This window comes from Exophiala oligosperma, assembly GCF_000835515.1.
Source record: "Exophiala oligosperma strain CBS 72588 unplaced genomic scaffold supercont1.21, whole genome shotgun sequence".
In the NCBI taxonomy this organism is placed as follows: Eukaryota; Fungi; Ascomycota; class Eurotiomycetes; order Chaetothyriales; family Herpotrichiellaceae; genus Exophiala; species Exophiala oligosperma.
The window spans coordinates 1-17441 of record NW_015622838.1 but is presented as its reverse complement, the minus strand read 5'-3'; the positions used below and the strand labels follow the sequence as shown (position 1 = coordinate 17441).

At 51.6% G+C, this 17441-nt stretch overlaps 9 protein-coding genes across 9 annotated transcripts; 4 read left to right on the top strand and 5 right to left on the bottom strand.

Moving 5' to 3' along the window:
• Window positions 1-1941: 1941 nt before the first annotated feature.
• PV06_11176 (uncharacterized protein) lies at window positions 1942-3086 on the top strand (the record flags this gene model as incomplete). Its single annotated transcript, XM_016412804.1, has 4 exons — window positions 1942-2096; window positions 2180-2649; window positions 2716-2939; window positions 3003-3086. 4 exons carry the CDS (start codon window positions 1942-1944, stop codon window positions 3084-3086), a joined length of 933 nt encoding a protein of 310 aa, XP_016256804.1.
• A 951-nt stretch (window positions 3087-4037) lies between these two features.
• On the bottom strand, window positions 4038-5617 carry PV06_11175 (uncharacterized protein; the record flags this gene model as incomplete). Its single annotated transcript, XM_016412803.1, has 6 exons — window positions 4038-4235; window positions 4292-4352; window positions 4404-4534; window positions 4635-4985; window positions 5039-5166; window positions 5317-5617. 6 exons carry the CDS (start codon window positions 5615-5617, stop codon window positions 4038-4040), a joined length of 1170 nt encoding a protein of 389 aa, XP_016256803.1.
• A 210-nt stretch (window positions 5618-5827) lies between these two features.
• On the bottom strand, window positions 5828-6651 carry PV06_11174 (uncharacterized protein; the record flags this gene model as incomplete). Its single annotated transcript, XM_016412802.1, has 4 exons — window positions 5828-6163; window positions 6216-6268; window positions 6342-6473; window positions 6528-6651. 4 exons carry the CDS (start codon window positions 6649-6651, stop codon window positions 5828-5830), a joined length of 645 nt encoding a protein of 214 aa, XP_016256802.1.
• Window positions 6652-7771: 1120 nt separating this feature from the next.
• Window positions 7772-11813, top strand: PV06_11170 (uncharacterized protein). The gene is made up of 2 exons (XM_016412798.1): window positions 7772-9163; window positions 9210-11813. Exons 1-2 carry the CDS (start codon window positions 8947-8949, stop codon window positions 10022-10024), a joined length of 1032 nt encoding a protein of 343 aa, XP_016256798.1. The 5' UTR covers window positions 7772-8946; the 3' UTR covers window positions 10025-11813.
• PV06_11173 (uncharacterized protein) lies at window positions 7951-8800 on the bottom strand. Its single transcript, XM_016412801.1, has one exon. The coding sequence runs from the start codon at window positions 8704-8706 to the stop codon at window positions 8344-8346; it is 363 nt and encodes a 120-aa protein (XP_016256801.1). The 5' UTR covers window positions 8707-8800; the 3' UTR covers window positions 7951-8343.
• Window positions 10235-11185, bottom strand: PV06_11172 (uncharacterized protein; the record flags this gene model as incomplete). The annotated part of the gene is made up of 2 exons (XM_016412800.1): window positions 10235-10536; window positions 10583-11185. The coding sequence occupies 2 exons, from the start codon at window positions 11183-11185 to the stop codon at window positions 10402-10404; spliced, it is 738 nt and encodes a 245-aa protein (XP_016256800.1). The 3' UTR covers window positions 10235-10401.
• Window positions 11241-11536, bottom strand: PV06_11171 (uncharacterized protein; the record flags this gene model as incomplete). Its single annotated transcript, XM_016412799.1, has 2 exons — window positions 11241-11381; window positions 11435-11536. 2 exons carry the CDS (start codon window positions 11534-11536, stop codon window positions 11241-11243), a joined length of 243 nt encoding a protein of 80 aa, XP_016256799.1.
• An 810-nt stretch (window positions 11814-12623) lies between the features above and the next one.
• Window positions 12624-14969, top strand: PV06_11169 (uncharacterized protein; the record flags this gene model as incomplete). Its single annotated transcript, XM_016412797.1, has 7 exons — window positions 12624-12882; window positions 12942-13344; window positions 14010-14098; window positions 14148-14291; window positions 14333-14456; window positions 14549-14875; window positions 14925-14969. Exons 2-7 carry the CDS (start codon window positions 13081-13083, stop codon window positions 14967-14969), a joined length of 993 nt encoding a protein of 330 aa, XP_016256797.1. The 5' UTR covers window positions 12624-12882; window positions 12942-13080.
• A 531-nt stretch (window positions 14970-15500) lies between these two features.
• On the top strand, window positions 15501-17441 carry PV06_11168 (uncharacterized protein; the record flags this gene model as incomplete). The annotated part of the gene is made up of 1 exon (XM_016412796.1): window positions 15501-17441. A coding segment is annotated over one exon (1941 nt), but the record flags the coding sequence as incomplete, so codon positions are not given.

Sequence of the window (17441 nt, the reverse complement as noted above, 5' to 3'; positions counted from 1 at the left end):
CAACCCGGTTGCCACACCGATGGAACCTGGAATTCTACTTCAGAAGTCCACTGCAGAAGTGGACATTAAGCTTCAACAAAAGTATCAGCGAGCCATCGGCTCACTGATGTACGCCATGGTCCAGACCAGACCAGACATAGCATACGCCGTCTCAACGCTTGCCCATTATTCGTCTAACGCGACCGACACTCACTGAACTGCTGTGAGGCGTATATTTCGATACCTTAGGGGTACATTGAACCTAGGGATCGAATACAGCAGAAACGCGAGACAGGGGAACGAATTAGTCGGTTATTCGGATGCCGACTACGTCGGTGATCGAGATCGTCGAGCGGGCTTCGTCTTTATGCTGGCTGGAGGACCTATTACCTGGGCGTCCAGGAAACAACCTAGTGTCGCACTATCGACATGCGAAGCTGAGTATATAGCAATGAGCACAGCAAGAACGGAGGCCACGTGGCTTCGGAAGCTACTAAATGAAGTAGATTTTTCTACACCGTCTACACCTCCACAAACGAATCTTGGTATCAAGATCAAACCAATGCTTTACGCCGACAATCAGGGGGCGATTACACTCACTGAAAACCCCGTCTTCTACAACAAGACAAAGCATATCGAGAACCGATACCACTATATCCGAGAACGAGTTACCGAAGGCTCTGCTGTGGTCAAGTAAATATCCACAGACAACATGATCGCTGATGGATTGACCAAACCATTGTCACGGATAAAGTCTCAACGATTCGTACAACAGATTGGCCTGAAAGAGATGACAACGTCCGAGGGATAGTGAGAGTCTGTGTACTGGAAGAGTCATGTCAGAGAGTCTGAGTGGGAGTGTTGGATGGTTGCAGACATCTCTCACCTGAAGTGTTTCTCCTGACAGGCAGACACCGTAGCCTAGGGCTGCCTAATGATCTGGCTTGGTGCCTAGCGAGATCAGCGTCTGCCTAGATGCATCCGGGAAGCATATAGCGAGTAGTTCTTCTGCTCTCTGTGGTAGAAGCTAAGCAGCACAATTATCATCAATGCATACCCGCATTCGCTAGCTTCACCCCTCAGAACCCAACATGGAGATCTCTTGAAGGGAAATGCAATTTACCGCATCATTCGCAAAACGCTGCTCAGTTGTGGTTACTGCATTTCAGAAACCAAACTCGGACTGTACAAGCTCATTGTGACAACAATCCGCAAAGTCCGTATCGTGTTCCTGCATTTGAGCACTCAACATTTGATTTGAGGAGGCTTACGCGTCATACTCATCAAGGTGGGGCTATTGATTGGTGCCTCGTTCAACTGCAGCGGGAGCCGTGATTGTGATTCATGTTCAGTGAATCGATTCTCGTGGTCTGTGAGGGGCGCCGACATTCCTCAGCAAGCGACAAGCTTCTGCTCAGCAGGATAGCAGCAACTTACACAGTACACTACTGACAGGGCGCGAAAACAGGACAGAAGCACGCCAGAAGAGGACAGCAGAGAAAGGCAGACGGGCTAGCGGGGTGGAGATAGCGTAGGCGGGCTGGAGCATCCTAACTTAGTGGGCCCTTTTGCTCTATTTGTGCGTGTTTGGGGCGACTCCTCTTTCCTTGACGAGCTATAAGGTGACAGAGATGACCAGCGAAAGACCTGATGTCATCACCAAAGGACGGGTTCTGATACTCTGCTACATCACCTCTTCCAATCTGCTCGCGTCAGAGTGCCTGTACTATCTTTGACCCTCTGGTAAAGCGACATCTCACCACTGCGCCAACGAAATTAACCTCTTCTTCAGCGCAACTGCACTACAACTACCGACAAATACGTTTCCACGCCGCGATTAAAACCCATTAGAACCGATTCTTGGTGCAACGACCGCGCCCGCTGCTTGCCGCTGCTCTCATTCGCAATCGTTCACTCGACCAACCGTCCACACCGGTTCGCCAGGCAAGCTACACTGCTAAGATGGAGGCCGCGAACATGCCTTCCTCAACCTACACGCCCCCGCTGCCACTCGTCGTCATTTCATGGATCTCTCTTGGCATTGCCGTACTCGCATCCCTATGGCTTACCTTCGACATTGTCTACCGTCGAGGATGGGGGTCCATGATGGCGATCATGTAAGTGGCTCTGTCTCGTATCTTGTAGCCCTTTCTCCATAAAATGGTCGCAGACTGACTGAGAACGTGCTCTTGGGCTGTAGGATCCCAGTCTACATCATCAACGCACTCTACCTGTGGCCGATCACTGTGTGGACATATGTCAAGTACGGAAGGCCGGAGGTACCAAAAAAGGTAAAGAGATTCGGGGATGAAGCCCAAGCGGGCGAAGAAGACCCGCTCCTACACTCGCATCATCGGATGGGCCCTAGCGAAGCGAATACAGGCGCTGAACTGCGGTCGAATGGAAGTGGGACGTACACAGACGACCATACTGGTCACCAAAGTGCTAATATGACAAATGAACACGACGGCCACGCTCCAGAGGACAGTGGAGCAGCCCACCAGCACCATCACAACATGGGCGCGGACCGGCCAATATTCGCCACCGTCACCATCGCAACCTGCCATTGCGGTGCTGGCTGCGTTCTCGGCGACATAGTCGGGGAGTGGCTGGTCGATGCGTTAGGCCTCACGATCGGTAGGAGTATGCTCTTCGCCGCCTTCGTCGTCGGTAAGTCGGCACCTCCTCCGGTTTCTAACCTACCATTATCCGCTGACACTCTTGCTTTTTGCTCAGATTTCGTACTCGCACTCGCCTTTGGCATCGTCTTCCAGTACTTTTCCATCGCTCCAATGGCTGGGGACTACGGGTGGAAAACCATCGTCCGCTCCGTAAAGGCAGATTTCCTGTCGCTTACCTTCTTCGAGATCGGTCTCTTTGGATGGATGGCCATCTTCGACCTTTTGATCTTCGATCAGAAGTTGGGGATGAACACTGGGACGTATTGGTTCATGATGCAGGTGAGTCTACAGTCTCGATCTTATCCTTCTTGTTGAAAGTCATGCTGACGTATCGTGGCTCAGATCGGCATGTTCTTCGGTCACTGGACGGGGTTTCCTATCAACTGGTGGTTGATCAACGAAGGAATCAAAGAGGCCTGTGCTTGATGAAGGAGACGGCGGTGCTCGGATAGCCCGACAGAACTTCGGCCCGATTCTTCTAGATACACCTCCAGACCTTTGGGAAGCCTGGTATATCAGCGAAGCAAATCAAATGGAACACCAGGCGTCACAGCGGTACTCTCCACAGGTTTCATGTCCTATTCTGCTCATAATTTATCAAGCAAAGATTAAGGCTGGTCATTCCGATTCTTTCGATCCATATCATACGGGTGAACATCGTTCCACCGAACCTCGGTCTCCACAGGGGAAACGGCATCTAAGGACAGAGGCTATTGCGTGACAAGGCAGACTACAGTACTGATCAGACAGCCGTCCGGCTTCATCAGAAGGAAGAAATGTGTGGGGATACAACTCTCAGCAGAAAGATGCGCAACACTGGCCGTACGAAATAGCAAGATTCAACACCATACAAAGATTTGACAAACGTTCCAGTAGAAACCGTCGCTACTGGCGTGTCCAGCACGACGAGACTTCTACGTGTTCTGTGCCTTCGTTCCTCCTTGCAAATCCTCTGTCTACCGTACCGCTCTGATTTTGGACGGGTAGCCATCAGCATCAGCTGTGCAGCACGCCGGTAGTAACGAGCAGCAGAGCACTACCGACTTCGAGGCCGGAGTTCGAATGATCAGACATTACCCGCATCGGAGGCGATTTGCTTTCTCGAGTGATGAGTTAGTATTGAAAACAGTCTGACCTGACAGAACTGCGGAAACACGGCAACTCGGGCTACCAAGGCATTGAGTGATTCTGTTCGCGATCTGTTCGAAACCAGCACTACTCCATAGACATTACTGCAAAAGTCAACCGAACAGCCCCGCTAATCTATATCGAAAAAATTATCCTCTCGTCTAGACACACTCAGTACCAGGCATTAGGCAGTGCTCTTTGCTATGCTCGTCTCTCGCACCGTAGTAGCGTATCCCGTTCGTAGCGTTGCTAATAAAGCATGTGGCCGAATTGTGTCGCGCACAATATGGCTGGAAGCGGGACGCTGCGCATTACGTTTGTCCTGGCAAGGGACGTTCCCACACTAGCTGGAGCCGTTGCATTTGGATAATTGGCGGCGGACTCAATCGATCCCAATAGTTGTCCAAGCCGCTCCTGACCTTCAATAAGCACTACTGCCATCCCGCTCTGCATTGAATCAAACGGTCAGCCTCTGAGTTCAGATGTTCCTTGAATACACTTACCACAAGGTGCCATTGCACATAGCAGTGGAGAAACCACGCCCCTGGATTGTCGATGACATATCTGTGACACATTAGCAATGAATGAACTACGCCCGAACACTATGTGGCACACCTGATAACGGCCCACCCGGACGGTGGCAGATCGATCGTATCTCGATAAGGGGGATTTTGCAGATTAAGAATGTTTGATGGCGCCTCCGTGACAGAACGATACGGAAACATTCCGGTACCTGATCCCGAAAACTAGAATTTATGACCATGCAGGTGTATCGGATGTCCCATCTATTGAGATTCAGTGTCAGCTATGACTCATGGATTTGCCATTCTAAAAGATTCAACTCACCGTATCCATCGAATCGTTTGCGACGTGCATGATCAGATCAATTGTTGAGTTACCGGGTAAGTGCAGACTTGTAGCTGCTTCCCAGCCGTCAGAAGTATTGCCGTAAATGATTGGTCTGGACGGTTCTGAGAAGGGCTGACCGTCGATGACCCAGGTGACGACGTCGGTTTGATTGATAGCAAATAGTTTTGTGACGGCAGATGGTCCGCTGGGAGGGCCACTGCTGTCAAATGGCGCAAGCGTCTGTTCGTCCAGCTCAGCAGCAGTGAGTTTTGCAGACCCATTCACAAGCGCCCAAGGCAAGGCAGGATTATCCATCGTGGCCAAATTGGTGGCATTTTGGCCATTGACCTGCCGTGAGTTAGTACAACTCTTCGCTAAGGGCTGGAATTGAATCGCCTTACCTGATATGACAGTATTGCCTGACCTTCAATGACCTGTTGCATATCTCCGTAGGGATACGAAGCGAATCGCAGATTGTAGTTGCCCGGCATCTGATCCAGTCTCACCATTACCGAATAACGCTGGCCTACTATGATGTGTATAACTTGTCATCGTCAGAACAGAAAGTCAATATAAGCGTGCCAGAACCGACCTCGGCCTTTTGTGTCTTCACATATAGTCCGTCTGCAGCGTAAACAATGAAAGAGTGGCCATTAAGTGAGACACTCAGCCTACTTACAGCACCGGCGTTGACCAAATGGAAAGCCGTCCACCCTTGAGAAGCATCGGCATTTAACACCAACTGCTCTGACGTAGTGTTGGTGCAGGTCTCTGGTGGGAGGGAACCTTTTATCAAAGCCTGGCTTGAACATCATGGGTGGACTGCAACCTTTAGGACCGAGAGTGGACATCATGTCGGGCATGCTGGACATGCTAGCCGCCGGGGCCATATCAGTGCTAGTTGCCGAAAGAGTGTTCATCTCAGCGGTTGCAGAATCTCCCGTCATCGACATATGTTCCGATCGTTGCCGTACACGCATGGTCATGGAGCAGTCCATCGACATAGGGGATGATGAGACTGTCTCCATTGGCATTTCGCTGCTCGAAGTTGAGTCCATTGACATGCCAGAAACGCCAGCAGCCGGCGGTGTCGACATCGGATTGACAGGATCATGTGGATCGTTGGCGAGGAAGGACTCTATTCCCAGTCCCGGATTGGCTTGAAGGACGCTTTCGGGCAAGCACTGAACTCACCCGTACCCATTGGCCAGAAGACTGTCGACACACTGAGGGAAGGCTCCGGTTTTGAAGTATTCATCGTAGATAACATCTGAGAGTCTATGATACCAGTCGGCCAACAGAAGCGGCGTGGCAGCTCGCTCTACACGGAGCATTGTATCTAGCTCTTTGCTGTCTTGAGCGAGGCTCTCGAATGGACGGCGGCGTGATGGTGAGGGATGTATGAGAAGTGGGCCGCGAACAGCGTCATCGTAGTAAGCTCGAAAATGAGAATGATTCCAGTAAGCGCCGTACTCAGTACCTGTGGAGAAGCGGTAGGTAAAATTGCCTCCTGGCGGGATGGGAAACTAGCACACATGAGCATCTTGACAGCTGGCAGCAACTGGTACATCAACACACCTGAGTGATACCAGGAACGCCGTCCATGTCCGGGGTACCACGTTGAAGAAGACCTGCACAAGACGTCTTGGTCAGCGCCTTTCCCAGATTCGCTCGAGCAAGATTCGCACGGGAGGGGCGACAAACCATGCCAATGAATGGTTTGCTCGACCGGCAAATCGTTCTGTACAAAGATTTCTAGGTCGTCACCCTCGTCAGCCTCAGTTAAGGGACCAGGCTGTTGACCGTTGACAAGGTAGACTTCGCGCTTCACTCCATCTGCGATGTTTTGTCAGAAAGAATTGGGAAAGGTAATCTCGGTTTGCTACTGACCTGGAGCTCGCGTGCCGGCATTCAAGGTAAGATTGTACGAACGAAGCGCCGCAAGTGTTTTCTGCGGTTGCAACAACAAAAGGACCAGGGCGCACTGCAAGACTTGCATGCATTGCGACACCATCTTGCGTCGTAGCACGAGCTTCTACTGGAGAATTGTTTGGTGAGCACGCAGCAAGCTCAGGGAGTGTCTTTCTTTTAAACGAGACCGCCGACGTTGAAGATCAGACGTGAGGCGAAACAGGGGCTGCTACTGGGTGGTACTGGCTCTCGATCTAGACGTAGTTACGGCGGCAAACTCTTAGAGTAAAGTGTTACTGTCCATGAAGGAACTCCATTTTCATGCTTGAGAAGACCAGGCTGCTAGTGGCCAGCCGGGCTGAGACGACGGCCACCACGGCCATGAGATACCCTCTCCTGGGTGAGCGTCCACAGCGCACCTTGGACTGTGGACTTCGTGGGACATTTGTGATGCAGCATCACAGTTGTCAAAGCATGTGGTGTTGAATTGAGCGTTGATATATGTTGCCGGCTGACCAATTTCATGGTCCCGAAAAGTCTTCGGTTTGCTATGAGGAATAAATTGATGAGAAATGGCCCGGTTCACTGTAGCAAAAAACGCTTCAATGTCAGATTGAAGTCCCGAAACAGAGACCACCCCGCAACAAAGGACGAAAAGGAATCTAAGGCACAATTTTAGATTCCAATCATGTAGGAATGGTGCCCTTCAGGGAACTACTGAAGCGTACCTTATCACACTCTTTGAAGATACGAATTCATGTGCCATCCATGCTAGGAGAGTCACAATACAGCGTAGGGATATCTTGTTGGCACTTCGCCTGCGTGGGGATCACTTAGATTGGTGACACTGTTGATTAAAGAATGTTGAATTACTTCACGATAACTTGGAACTGCGTAAGTAGATCCTTCTAAAAGATGTTGTGTCCTTTGGATATGGATGAATATGGAATGATAGATGACCACCTTAGAAGATGCTTCTCCCTTTAAACTACTCGCCGGATTCACAGTGAGACAATTAGTTGTCCTTTGGCCAGGGCGTGCACGGGCCATAACTACCTCGACGGGGTTGTGGCCCGTGCGCCCCAACTTTTACCGATGGTTTGCCGGGCACCACAGCGATCGTTGCGAATCATTAGCTTTCGCACGCTTAAAGATCCTCCGGGTTGTGGCCTGTGCATGCCAAGACGACCTCTGTTCTACCAGCAACCACGTGTCACAGAAATCAACACCAGAGACCACGTCAAATCTTTAACATCACTCCACTCTTAACACCGCGAAAGGTTCGAACCCTCACTCCCTTACGATGTCGGATGTCGACGTGAGAATACAAGGCATAGAAGAGACACTCAGGGAGCTCCTGGAACTAGTGGACGAGTATGAATCATCCGGCAAGCACCCGTCCGCCGAAGCGCGCAAGTGAAGCCAATCGCCCTGGAAGTCGATCCGCTCTATAGTTGATAAGCTGGCGCAAGATTTTCAGTATGTCAAAGAAACGGTCGAAGGCTCGGGTATGAAAACCGGACACGATCGAAGCACGGGAGCTGATGACCAAAACGCCACTCTGGAAGATCCATTACAGATGTTAGACGGACCAATCCATTGGGTAGCACGCAGTATGCACATGGCCCTGCAGTGGTTCGCGATGCAGCACCTTGAATATGAATACTTTTGGAACTGGGAGACGGACCTTCGATATCTTCCCTGGAAATATTGAGAGTGAGAATTCTGCCAGCGAGAATAATTGTGTTCTGGATATTCCGCTCGCCTTGATGACTCGCCTATCGGAAAGCACTGTCTAAGCTGCACAGAGTCCTCGATGCCCATCTACTCCCGGTTGCGTCTTCGCCAACTTTGGCGGGCGACCGCGCTTGCCGTTTGTCTTTTGACGAGTGTCCGTCTGTTCTCCATCCCCCTCCCCGGCTTCGTCGCTCCCTTCGTCAATGTTCAGGACACGTCCGGTTGGTTGTCTCGCTCGTAACGAGTGTCGTTGGGTCGGCGGAGTTGACGCGTCGAAGGTGATCGGACGCGTTGGGGTGGTCGGGTCCGCGTTCAAATAGGTTGCAGTGTTTTCGAAAGCCTTTTGGGAGTGTGAATGGTCGCGTGAGCCTTCCTGGCCCGTGCTGATGGCTTCTGCTGTTGCCATCTTCTCTCGCATCATAAGTTACGAGTTCTTTGTTTCCACCAATCACTGCGGCTTACACCGAATGTCACCCCAGGCGTCATGCAGGACGAATTCCCGCTTGTTCCGTTACTACGTAATAAGCTTTCAATGGACCGAACTCCCTTACATGTCATCTTCTGGTGGCTAATCGGCAGCAGACCAAGGAGCAATAGGACCTTTGAAGCAAGACTTCTCTTGACAACGCACAACCTTTTACAGGGCAAGAACAATTGAAATATGCCTCAGAGTCGGAGCAAGTATGTTCCCGACGAGCGCCGCCAACATCTCGAGCAGAATGGTCTTCGACTCAATTTCAGTTCCGTAGCAGGCTCGATTCCTGGGTTCAACGCAACACATGCACGCTTCGATAAGATCGAAAACAAATCGGAGGATGAAGAGTCGAATCGCGATAGCCACGTGCAATATCACTGGCGCTCACGCGACAACCGCAAAGGCAAGCCAGCCCCCTTCTTAAAGTCCTTACCCGCTGAACATCCCAGGCCGTCACCCTCTCATAGTCCCACCAAACCATCCGCTAGCCCAGAACAAATTCCATAAATCCCTCACAGGCGTCAAGCGAATGTTCACTGAGTTTCCGTATTGGGACATCTCCTTCTGGGTCGCTTTTCTCTTCACTGTTGGCTGTTTCATCTTTATCATAGCCAGCTTGTTCTACTGGCTCCCCCTAGCATACCCAAGTACGGAGTTTCGCAAAGAAACTACTATCGGAGGAGGCGTGTTGTTTTTCGTTGGTGCAACACTGTTCCAGGTAGGGGCCGTATTTCTGATTTTCGAAGCGGTCAACGAAAACCAGAAGGGCTGTTTTGGCTGGGCAGTGCGGGAACTTTTCTGCGAAGTCGACCCCTCGAGCTGTACGCATCACCATCAGAGAAATGACAAGAGCGCGGGCCCACTGCTCCGGCGCAGGTGGCGGTGGTGGCCAAGCTGGCATGAGTTCCGCACCCACTACATCCGTGAGATTGGACTCGTCGCCAATATCTCGCTTGCTATCGGAGCAACTGTCTTCTATGTTTCTGGCATCCTGGATCTTTCTGGGATCTACGGCCACCTGAGTCAAGGGGTGCTCTGGGGCGTGTACTGGTTGTCATATCTGGTTGGCAGTGTCCTCTTTGTATTCTCAGGAATCCTATTACTGCTCGAGACGCAGGAGAAATGGTACAAGCCAGCACCCCATGTAATAGGCTGGCATGCTGGATTGTGGAACCTTATTGGCGCGGTGGAATGGATACTGTCGGCTTCGTTTGGTTACTGCTCGGCAAGTTGGTGTGAATATCAGGGTGACTTAACGTTGTAGTGGGCATCGGCCGCGTACACGATTGGAAGTGCAATACTGTGGTATGAAGCGCTCGACAAGTAGCCAGTTTATACAAAGAAGACCTGAGGTAGGGGAGCGAAGCTGTATATACTGCCCACACCAAGAGAAATTGGCCAAAAGCATGGCACAAGCCGGTTTTTGATGCGGTAAACAAATAGTGGGAGGATCACTACCACGGGCCGCCAATTGCCACCACCACCATGCCTGGACTAGTTGACCAGTTTCGGCCCTCAGATGAGTATGACTTACTCGCACAAGAGCTTGATGTCGTTGATCCTGAGGTGAACGCACTCGACGAGCACAAACCCTGTACCACTTAAACCTCCTATTGCCGCCTCGAGGTCCTGAGTCCATTCCTAAAAAAAAGCTGGGCAGGACTTTTTAAGTGGGAAGAATTTCTTCAGGCCCGGCTTCGAATAGTCTTGTACCTCTCTGAGGGCTGGCAGCTGCCGACGGCGAGCGTTGATAAACCAGTTGTTAATCTCACGAGACTGTCAAGACAATGACCGTGCAAGAGTGGGAATGTTGGCAACTCACCTGAATGACCGTCAGACCTGTCCGCTGAATGAAATCTTGCTTCTGCTCATCACTGTGATAGGGATGATCCAAGTGCTCTTGCAGCCATAGGCCAAGAATGTCGGTGATGGGCGTCGGAAAGTTGCCTCGGCATCGTCGACCATTGCCGTGGGTCCGATAGCCCATGATCGGGTAGGACAACAGTTGACTGTACTTCGTAAGGTATGGAGAGGTATCCAGGGATCGATGTCGCCTGTCGTATCCCAGCGGACTCCGATCTTGATCGTAAGGCTGAGGGTATCTGCTGAAGTCCACAGGCTGATTGTACGATCCGTCTGACATGTGGTATGGGTTGTACCGGGGAGCCGCGTGAACTTCTGGCGTCCTCCATCGTGAGTATGTGCCCGGGCTGTCATGGGCCCGTCGGCTCACGAAGTAGGTTGATGAGTAGATGCGCTCTTGAGTGTCGGAGGGGACCATGGACTGGCTGATGGCGTAGGGTTGGGGTTGAGTTGGGAGAGTTGGTCCAGCACTCATCGGAACAGGATCGGCATATGTGGACGATGTAGACCAAGGTGAGCCGTATTCCGCCGGGGTTTGCAGTGGGAGAGGGTAGAAGTCCATTCATCTTCATTTGGCTTGTTGGGTAGGTGGGATACGCCATGGGGCTGAAGTGCGGTTACACCGGAGTTGGGATGCTAGCCACATTCATGCTCGTGGTGGATTGAGGGCTGAAATATGGCACCGCTTCCGGCCTCGAGTGGGATGGCACCTCTTGAGTGTGGGTCTCGAGAGTGTGCCCGCGTGGAGGAGGGATGGCCTGGTTATCATGTCAGTAAGAGCTCGACGTTACTCGTCGTCGGGACAACATACCTCCCGAACAGATGGCAGTTGTTGCTCAGCCTGAGGGATCTCGAGCCTAGGTTGGCCGTGCGAGGCATAAGGCCTGTCCGCTGTTTGGTTGTAGTGGTCCATGTTTGGAAGGATGACTTTGATAGAAAATGAGAGTAAAAGTAATGGTTGAGCTTGATGAATGGGATCCAAGCAGGGCAGGCTCGAGGCTAGATATTCACTTGAGATAGGATCGAATCCGCACCTTCCAAGTGTCTCCTCGATCCTTGCGAGACTGATGTCTGCCAATCACCGGCTGTCGGTGGGGGAGACGCCCAGTTCAGTTGTCCAGCTGCAGGAGAACTATGGCACAGGAGTCTTCAGCGCGGTTGACAATGCATTCACAGTACCAAAAGACGACAGAAAAGATAGAGACGTAGCCAAAGCACCGAATGGAGCTTTTCATATCGCGTCGGGCTAAGATGAAGCAAGGAAAATACCGGTGTCAGCGCCGGGGCCCTCCATTGCCGCCGTTTTCGAAGTAACTTTTGCCGGATTTCGCTGGGTGGCAACGAAAAGGAATCATAAACCATCTTGTGACAAGCTGAGCGAAAATTAGACTAGGTGTAACGCACATTACAGGATTGACAGGTCGATCTTGGACCAAGATTCGGCAAGAGAAAACAGAATCCCCGTAACAATACCAGGTATTGTACTGTGCCCAGCGCAATTAGGGCATAAAGCTCAGGTAATTGCTCCAGCGCCCCTCCCTCGTTTCGCCTTCTTTTCCATCCCTGTTTGATATGGTTACTGTCACCTCGCAGACACTGAACTGGACTTCTGGCCTTGACGCACGAAGTCGGGTATATTGGGGGATGTGACATATAGCCCGAAACATCGTGCTAATTGAGATTTCCGAGAGCATCTCCCCAGCTTGTACTATTAGTCCTGCAAATCTTTCACGCAGCTATAAGAAATTTGTCGTTCATGCTCCCAACAGGGACCACAGCACTGGTATGGATAATCAGAGTCTGCCCATGTCAACAGACTGCCATGGCGCCGTCGCAGATCAGCACAGGACCCGCTGCACTCCCACGATCGTGAATACATCTTCTCAGACGGTGCTGCAGCCTCCGGCACACGATCCGGACAGTCTGATCGCTCCGGGAAATGCTCCAACAGAGATCAGCCTCTCTACGGCGGCACTTACTGCCCGGCCAGAAGCTGCAGACGGGGGCTCCTGGCCATCTAAACTGGCAACATCTGAAAATCTCAGAAGTAACAGTGCATTCCCTGATGTGGCATCCTCGATAACGCCCTAAACCTTGGAGTTGTTTATGCCCGCAACTAATGGTCTCCCATTGTTGAGATATCTACTAAAAGTCCAACATAATCGATACGAGCTACTCACAATGATGCCAAATTCGACATGGCCCTAAGAGTGCAGCCACTCAATCGGCTTATCACCTTGCGCCGGTGTTTGTTCCTTCGTGAGCCCGCTCCTCTTGTCTACAGAAATTTTCTTATCTGATCGATGGCAATTTCATAGAGCATGCGAGAACCGCTTTCCTACCGTTCTCAAATGCATCGTCCTTCCTCCGCCCGTATCCTCCTCTTCGCCTTCCCGAAGTCACCGAGTCCCCAAGAGCAGTTCATTACTGGGGCATGGATGCTTAGTGTCCGGCATTATGGATCTCCTTAATAAAGCACAACCGCAGAGCTCCAATTCTCAATTCTTCCTCGAGACGTCGGTCCCGAACGTAGAGCGAATCGTTCGGGCAAGGCGGGAGAACAGCTCATTGCAAATCTGCCAATGCCAGGCCGAAAAACGAAATCTCGAAGAGGCGCTAGAGATCCTGGACGGCATGGAAAAAATGGTTGCGCTAGAGGGGGGACCGAAGCAGCATAGGTTGTCAAAAGTCTCGTCTATCAAATCGCGGGTCAGCCAGGCGGTAAACCTCCTCGACGGCGTCACCAGAACCCTTGAGCGGCCACCTTTGGTCTTCATCACCCGTGAAAGCGAATTTCTGGATAGCGTTCTGCAAACCTTACAACGCGATTGCCAAGTGGCTATTCAACCCTTAGACCCACCGGTTTCCTCAGAAAATCACGAACAGGATGAAAGGAATAGGTTAATGCTTTCAAGGCACAGCTGCTTGTTTAGTGATCCCTTCAAGCTACGGCAAGCGAATGCATCGTGAAGGAAATCAGCCTTGCACTCATTTTCACAAATACCTTCCGGACGAAGCTGATTTCGATACCAATGTCGTGTTCTTGTTCCATCTGTTTGGTGTTCAACAACACAAGTGATGATCTCCAAGCGGTACGGCCTTCAGCAATGAAATCATATTACCAATTCCTCTAACCTGGCTTCGATAGACTTCTCACCTCCAGGGATAGAAGGAAGCGGTTGCACGGCGCTGAAGCTGAAGCCGAAGCCGAAGTCGACGAGTAATAGGTACCTTCTAGGCAGTAGTGTTTGCTGAGAACAGATCCGTCCTACGCAACCAGACGACGATTGCTTTTTTTAAGTATAAGCGTGCTATTGTTGGACCAATCATGGTATCATCCATCTTCTTCAGCCTTACATTTTTACTTGAAGCACTAACCTCCGCAGGTGCGACCAACCACAGACGACGATACGGGATTGAAGGTGCTGCGGGAGCCGACACCGAGCCCGGACCAAGATGGAAAGACGATTATCGAGTGAGCGCATTATCCGGCATGACTGCTCCATCTCGCTAACGTGCTGCAGTATCGTCGCCGTCCACGGCCTCGGAGCGCACCCCGGCGACACCAGGAGCAAGAAACGCGGTGAGGGTGGTGAGGACCGTTGGGTCAACTGGCTTCAAGAGGAGAAGATGCTACCGGTAGTGATACTAAACGCACGCATCATGCGGTACGGATACAAATCGGACTGATTCGGACCGGACGCGATAGAACAATCGGCTCGGACGGTGGCACCAAGGCTTCTTTTTTCACTGAGATGGAAGCGAAAGGTAAAAAAGAGATAAGCTTCTGGACGTGGAGTGGACTGATAGGAGAAGAGCTGCGTGGATCGACCGTTAGTATTTATTGCGTATAGCTTCGGCGGGCTCATCGTCCTAAAGGTCGGTTCGCATTCAAAAGGAGAAACGTTAGCTGATCCTGAAGTAGGCTGTATGCGACGCCTACCACGACAGTAAGGAGTGGCCCGGCGTGTTAGATGCGGTCAGAGGGCTGGTGTTCTTCGGCACGCCGTTCCGCGGGGCGGACGGAATGAGTCAAAGCGAAATGGTGCAGGCGGCGGCACGAGAGTTTGCAGAAGAAGATATCGAAAGCGAGCCCCTCCATATCCTCGACCCGGGCAATGAGCTGCTGCAAGATCTGGTGGATGATTTTCAGAAGAGGGTGTGGACACAAATGCCTCACGCACGCATCGCGTGTTTCTTCGAGCTCCAAGCGAGCGAGATTGGAGCAATCGTCGGGAGGCAGAGACCAAAGGTGAGTAGAGTATGTTAGGATATGTTTGGCTCATACTGATGTGATGGAGACGTTCGCTGTCAATGAACGATCTGGATGTCAGGAAACGTGTTGACTCACGGGATGCGCTCGTTGGTCTCATTGCGTCTTTATATGATTTTGGCGATTCATGAAGCCCATCATTGCGTGCAAGACAGGCTGCAGATGGCAGGCCGAAAAGAGGAGAGTATATTCGCTTACTTGAGAACACAAGTATTGAAGGGATGAGAAACAGGGGCGTTGTTCCGTTGGGTAGGAAAGGGTTGTTCTTGGCCAGAATGCTACAGCCATGGATCTTCTTGAGGCCTTTATGCGCCCAAGTTTTAGTCAGCTTTGTTTCGATTCTGACATACGGCAGCTAAACGCAGTATGAACGCTAATTGGTGATGGATGACCTTGGGAGCTTTGAAGCTCGAATCTTTTCGGGGTGTGGTTCACGACCTTCGGCGCTTGGGCGATGGAGAATCGTTTCAACTGGTGATTATGGTTAGCATCAAGGCCCCTTGGGCGACGATCGACTCCCCAAGCTGGGCGTGCGATATTAACGCCGGCCTGTCCCCTGTGTCCAGGAGCTTGAGTCACCTTTACGCGAAAAGCGCTCATCGGCATGTGGCTCCAGGAGGGGGAGCAACCGGCTACCCCAATATGCAAACATAAGAGGGTCTCCAGACCCAACGATATGGCCGCCACATCAACTCGTCGAATCCCATTCTTCGTCCAGTTCTTCCAGACGTGCCAATCTCCTCACAATTCAAAGATGAAGTACCTGGGTCGCCGAAACCCCTTGGGTGGTCTACTGATGCAGACCACCTTTCTCATCTCCAACCTGCACTGCCCGACCTGCGCGTCGCACATCGAATCCATCTTTTCCAGGCTGCGACCTGCGCCGGATTCTGTCCAGGTGTCAATTGTCTCGCACACGGTCACAGTGAGGCATTCACGCTCGCTTGACATCACCACCATCGCCCAAGCTCTCGATGATGCCGGTTATGACATCTTTGACCTTGTCCCAGATCCAACCTCGTCGCAAAGAGACCTGCCATCCAACTTGCACCAAGGTCTGGAGCCGCCATCATTTGAATACGCTCTTTCCCGATGGCGTTCCCATATCGCCGAGGTCGACGCGGACAAGAGAAGCCGCCACCTCGAGCACTGCCAACAATGTCAGCCGAGTTCGAAATGTGCGACAGAAGAGGTTGAGAGTTTTTCCCTTGTTGTCGACCATCTCCCAGACGTACCCAAGCAGTCCAAAGCCAACTTTGTGGTGGAAGGCATGACCTGTAGCTCATGTGTCGGTGCCATCACCGGAGCACTCAACGAGCGTGTCTGGGTTCGATCGGCCGATGTTAGTCTCATCACTCACAGCGCCGTAGTGATATTTGATGGGGAAGACGTGCAACATCGTGTCAAAGAGATTATCGATGCGATTGAAGATGTTGGTTACTCGGCGTCCCTTGACGCGGTTCAAGAATACTTTGCATCTCGACCACCCAACAAAAGCGCCCTTGCCGACTTGTGGCATGCGACGTACGCTATAGACGGCATGACTTGCAGTTCCTGCATCGGGAACATCACAAGGGCTCTTCAAGACTTGGATTACGTCTCGAAAGCAGACGTGAGCCTAATCAACCATGCTGCCTCAGTTTACTTTGCAGGCAAGGATCATGTCGACGACATCTCCACCACCATTGAAGGGGTTGGCTACGGCGCCAGACTCGACACGTTGTCTACCGCTGAGTCCCACCCCGAGACAGGTTCAGACCGCACGATTCCAGTTCGCATTGACGGGATGCATTGCGGGCGGTGTCCCGATCGCGTCGTACAGGCAATGAAGCGCGTGAAGTCGGTGACCATCGAGACCATGCCAACTTTGAAAGATCCTATCTTGACGGTGTCATACACTCCAAACCCACCGCACTTCACAGTGAGGACATTGTTATCAGCAGTGAAGGACACTGATCCTTCTTTCGAAGTCTCGGTTCACCACCCCCCAACCCTCGAAGAGCGGTCCAGAAAGATGGTGGCACGAGAACAGCGCCATATCCTATATCGCGTTGGCTTATCTGCTGTGGTGGCTATTCCTGCCTTTATCATCGGTATTGTCTACATGAATCTCGTCCCCCATGACAATTCGGGGTATAAATATCTCATGGCAGAGCGCGCGGGGGTTACACGTGCAGAGTGGGCTAATTGCATTATGGCCACTCCCGTTTACTTTTTCGCCGCAAATCTTTTCCACCGGCGCACATACAAGGAGTTACGCGCGCTGTGGAGGCCGGGAAGTCAAGTTCCTATTTTCAAGAGATTTTATCGATTCGGCAGTATGAACATGCTAATCTCTTTTGGAACATCCATCGCATACTTTGCGTCGATCGCAGAACTCATCATTGCCGCAACGCGTACATCAGCCATGCCAGCGGACGGGTCCATGGAAGGGAGTGGGTCAGGCATGTCCTATTTCGATTCAGTGGTCTTCTTGACTCTTTTTCTCCTTATCGGCAGATATATCGAAGCATATATGAAGGCCCAAGCTGGCGATGCCGTGGCA